This window comes from Otolemur garnettii, unplaced genomic scaffold (genome assembly GCF_000181295.1).
Source record: "Otolemur garnettii isolate 467f Iridium unplaced genomic scaffold, OtoGar3 scaffold00077, whole genome shotgun sequence".
NCBI classification, from domain to species: domain Eukaryota; kingdom Metazoa; phylum Chordata; class Mammalia; order Primates; family Galagidae; genus Otolemur; species Otolemur garnettii.
The window spans coordinates 3,471,425-3,476,288 of record NW_003852472.1 but is presented as its reverse complement, the minus strand read 5'-3'; the positions used below and the strand labels follow the sequence as shown (position 1 = coordinate 3,476,288).

The 4,864-nt window shown below is 39.7% G+C and overlaps 1 protein-coding gene across 1 annotated transcript in view; it reads right to left on the bottom strand.

Moving 5' to 3' along the window:
* LOC100966998 (general transcription factor II-I) overlaps nt 1–4,864 on the bottom strand; it is a 96,294-nt gene that overhangs the window by 27,989 nt on the left and 63,441 nt on the right. The window contains exon 15 of the mRNA XM_012807874.2: nt 4,267–4,450. Within this exon, the coding sequence (XP_012663328.2) occupies nt 4,267–4,450 (184 nt within the window). The remainder of the gene's footprint in view (nt 1–4,266; nt 4,451–4,864) is intronic.

Here is a 4,864-nt window from a genome sequence, read left to right as displayed (position 1 = left end):
CCTGCCACCTTAGGTGTATGTGGCTGGCGCCTTAGCCACTTGCGCCACAGGCGCCAAGCCTCCGGAGTTGGTTTTTTATAAAAATAAAATAAAACAGACAAACCTTTGGCCGAACTAACTAGAAATAGAAAAGTAAAATCTCTAGTAACCTCCATCAGAAATGATAAGGGAGAAAAAACAGAGATATAAGAGATTATCTCTGAATACAAGACACTCAATGCCCAGAAATTTGACAATGTGAAGGAAATGGACTAATATTTGGAATCATACCCTCTCCCTAGACTTAGCCAGGAAGAAATAGATCTCCTGAACAGACCAATTCAAGCACTTGAAGAAACAATAAAAAATCTCCCAACAAAAAAATACCCTGGTCCAGATGACTTCATACCAGAATTCTATCAAACCTTCAAAGAAGAGCTTATTCCCATACTGCAGAAATTACTGCAAAAAACTGAGGAGGAAGGAATCTTCCCCCAACACGTTCTACAAAGTAACACCTGGTTTTGGTATCTCACCATGATACCAAAACCAGGAAAAGATCCAACAAAAAGGAGAGCTTCAGATCAATTTCACTAAGGAATATAGATGCAAAAATTCTCAACAAAATCCAAGCCAACAGATTACAGCTTATCATCAAAAAAGCCATACATCAGGATCAAGTAGGTTTCATCTCAGGGATGCAAGGCTGGTGTAACATACCCAAGTCCATAAATGTAAGTCACCATATCAACAGAAGCAAAAACAAAGACCATATGATCCTCTCAATAGATACAGAAAAAGCATTGGATAAAATCCAGCATCCTCTTCTAATTAGAACACTGAAGAGTATAGGCAAAGGTGGCACATTTCCTTTCTTTTTTTTTTTTCCTTTCTTTTGAGACAAGAGTCTCAAGCTGTCGCCCTGGGTAGAGTGCCATGGTGTCACAGCTCACAGCAACCTCAAACTCTTGGGCGGAAGTGATTCTCTTGCCTCAGCCTCCCAAGTAGCCGGGACCACAGGCGCCCTCCACAATGCCTGGCTATTTTTATTTTTGCAGTTGTCATTGTTTTTTAGCTGGCCCAGGCTGGGTTCGAACCTGCCAGCCTCGGTGTATATTGCTGGTGCCCTACCCACCGAGCTGCGGGTGCTGCCCAGGTGGCACATTTCTTAAACTGATCGAAGCTATCTAAGACAAATCCACAGCTAATATTTTACTGAATGGTGTAGAACTGAAAGCTTTTCCACTTAGAACTAGAACTATACAAGGTTGTCCTCTATGGCCACTACTATTCAACATAGTACTGTAAGTTCAAGCCTATACAATCAGGCAAGAGAAGGAAATAAAGGGCATCCAAATGGGAGCAGGGGAGGTCAAACTCTCCCTCTTTGCTGAGGATATGATCTTATACTTAGAGAACCCCAAAAACTCAACCACAAAGAGTCTGGGAAGTCATCAAAAAAATACAATAATGTGGCTCGGTGCCTGTGGCTTAAGTGGCTAAGACACCAGCCATATATACCCGAGCTGGTGGGTTTGCATCCAACCCGGGCCTGCCAAACAATGATGGCTGCAAACAAACAAACAAACAAACAAACAAAACGCCAGGCTTTGTGGTGGGCGCCTGTAGTCCTGGCTACTTGGGAGGTGGAGGCAGGAGAATTGCTTAAGCCCAGGAGTTGGGGGTTGCTGTGAGCTGTGATGCCATGACACTCTGCCCAGGGTGACAGCTTGAGGCTCTGTCTCTAAATAAATAAATAAAATAAAATAATGTCTCAGGATATAAAATCAATGTGCACAAATCATTAGCCTTTGTATATGCCAGTAATAGCCAACATGAGAAGCTAATTAAGGACATAACCCCATTCACCACAGCTGCGAAGGAAATTAAATACCTAGAAATAGACCTAACAAAAGAGGTAAAGGACCTCTATAAAGAAAATTATGAAACCCTAAGAAATAGCAGGAAGCCCCCTTGGTTCAGTGGATAGGGCGCCACCTACACACACCTAGGCTGGTGGGTTCAAATCTGGCCCGGGCCCACTAAAACAATGACAACTGCAGCACCAGCACCACCACCACCAACAACAACAAAAAATAGCCCGGCGTTGTGGCAGACACCTATAGTCCCAACTACTTGAGAGGCTGAGGCAAGAGAATCACTTAAGCCCAAGAGTTTGAGGTTGCTGTGTTGTAGTACTCTATCCAGGGCAATAGTTTGAGACTCTGTCTCTAAATAAATAAATAAATAAATAGAAACAATAAATAAATCAAGCAATAGATCTGGAATATCTCATACTAAAAAAAAAAAAAGAAAGAAAGAAATGAAATAGCACAGGATATTAACAAATGGAAGAACATACAATGCTAGGAAGAATCAACATTGTTAAAATGTCTATACTTCCCAAAGCAATCTACAGATTCAATGCCATCCCTATTAAAATACCAACATCATACTTTTAAGACTTGGAAAAAAGTAATTCTTTGTCTTGTATGAAACGAGTAAAATCCCCATATAGTGAAGGCAATTCTTAGCAATAAAAACAAAACTGGTTGCATCAGCATACCAGTCTTTAAGCTGTATTACAAGGCTATAGTGGTCAAAACAGCATGGTAATGGCACAAACATAAAGACATAGACATTTGGAATCGAACAGAAAACTAGGAAATGAAACGAACATCTTACAGCCACCTAATCCATTGATAAACCAAAAAAGAACATACACTGGGGAAAGAATCCCTATTCAATAAATGGTGCTGGGAGAATTGGATATCCACATGTAAAACAATGAACCTGGACCCGCACGCTTCTCCAGTCAGCAAAATTGATTCAAGATGGATAAAAGACCTACATTTAAGGCATGAAACGATAAAAATCCTCAAAGAAAGTGTAGAAAAAACCCCTGAAGATATTGGTCTGTGAAAAGACTTTATGAAGACTTCCATGGCAATTGCAACAATAACAAAAATAAACAAATGGGACTTAATTAAACTGAAAAGCTTCTGTACAGTTAAGGAGACACCAAAGCAAATAGACAACCTACACAATGGGAAAGGATATTTGCATATTTTGAAACAGACAAAAGCTTGATAACTAGGATCTATAGAGAACTCAAATTAATCCACAGGAAAAAGCCAACAATCCCATGTATCAATATGCAAGAGAGAGGAATAGAACCTTCTCTAAGGAAGACAGACGAATAGCTAACAAACCTACAAAAAAAATGCTCATTGTCCCTAATTATTAAAGAAATGCAAATCAAAACCACCCTGAGATATCAAATCCCAGCGAGAATGGCCCACAACACAAAATCTCAAAACTGCATATGCTGGCATGGATGTGGAGAGATGGGAACACTTTTACACTGCTGGTGGGACTGCAAACTAATACAACCTTTTTGGAAGGAAGTAGGGCGAACCTTCAAAGAACTCAAGCTAGACCTCTCATTTGATCCTGCAATCCCATTACTAGGCATCCATCCAGAAGGAAAAAAATCCTTTTACCATAAGAACACTTGTACTAGACTGTTTATCACAGCTCAATTTACAATCGCCAAAATGTGGAAACAGCCTAAATGCCCACCAACCCAGGAATGGAATAACAAGCTGTGGTATATGTACACCATGGAAAACTATTCGGCTACTAAAAAAGATGGAGACTTTACATCCTTTGTATTAACCTGGATGGAAGTGGAGCATGTTATTCTTAGTAAAACATCACAAGAATGGAGAAGCAAGAATCCTATGTACTCAATTCTCGTATGAGGACAGTTGATGACCTAGTACACAGTGGGGGGTGGAGGAAGGGGACAGCAGAGAGAAGAATGGAGGGCGGGGAGTGGGGGAAGGGAAGAGCAGAGAGAGGGCAGGAAGGATGGGAGTGGGGGGGGTCACAGTGTGTGACACACCTTTTGGGGGCGGGACACAATTATAAGAGGGACTTTACCTAACAAATGCAATCAATGTAACCTGGTTCTTTGTACCCTCAACTTTGAATCCCCAACTATTAAAAAAAAAAAAAAATGCCTTTCCTCTATTCTGTATGCACGAAAGACCAATCTAGATGTGCTACCTTCACCTTCTCCCCTGAAAATGCTCAGTAACACTTTACTGTTCTTGTTCAACCCAATTTTGTGTATGTAATGCTGATACTATGTAATACCTTGATTTTAAATACAGAGAAATCCTAATTTGAGAAGAACAAAAGGTTCATCTTCATCAAGTTAATCTTTTCTTACAAAAAGATTCTTACAAACATGTTGTTTGTTTCTGAAGATTATAATCTTACCTTTTAATAACAAATTTAATACGATTGCCCACTTGAATGATTTTTTCCAGCCGTGGGATTCCATACCATGAGGGACTTCTGAAAGGAATGTTTTCTGGTAGTCCTTCCACATACAGATCATTAGGATGTGCCTCAAATTTCTGGTAGGGTACAGCCTTGGCTTCAGTGCTCCCCAAGGCTTCAGCTGAACAAAATCAAAGCAATTTAGGAGATTAATCTGTGCTGACATCATATTTTAGTATAATACAAAGCAAGGTACATGTCAATTTTTTTAAAAATGGAAATCCTTTGGAAACATATTTACTAACTTTTGAAATAGACTTAGTAGATGAAAGGCAAGTGTAAATGACTTACAATATATAGATAAATTCTGGTGGACTTCAAGGGCTCTGGCCATTAAGATATCAGTTCTAAGATCTTTATATCATGTCAGATAATAAGCAATTCAACCTAAATACTAATTTTTCAAGTACCTGAAACAGACTTTTGCTACTGTTTAATGACCATAAATAATCCTCTTTCACTGTCTGCTGCTCCCTGATTCACTTCAAGCCATTCTTTCATCTGCACTGTAACCATAAGATCTCTGTCCTTGGCT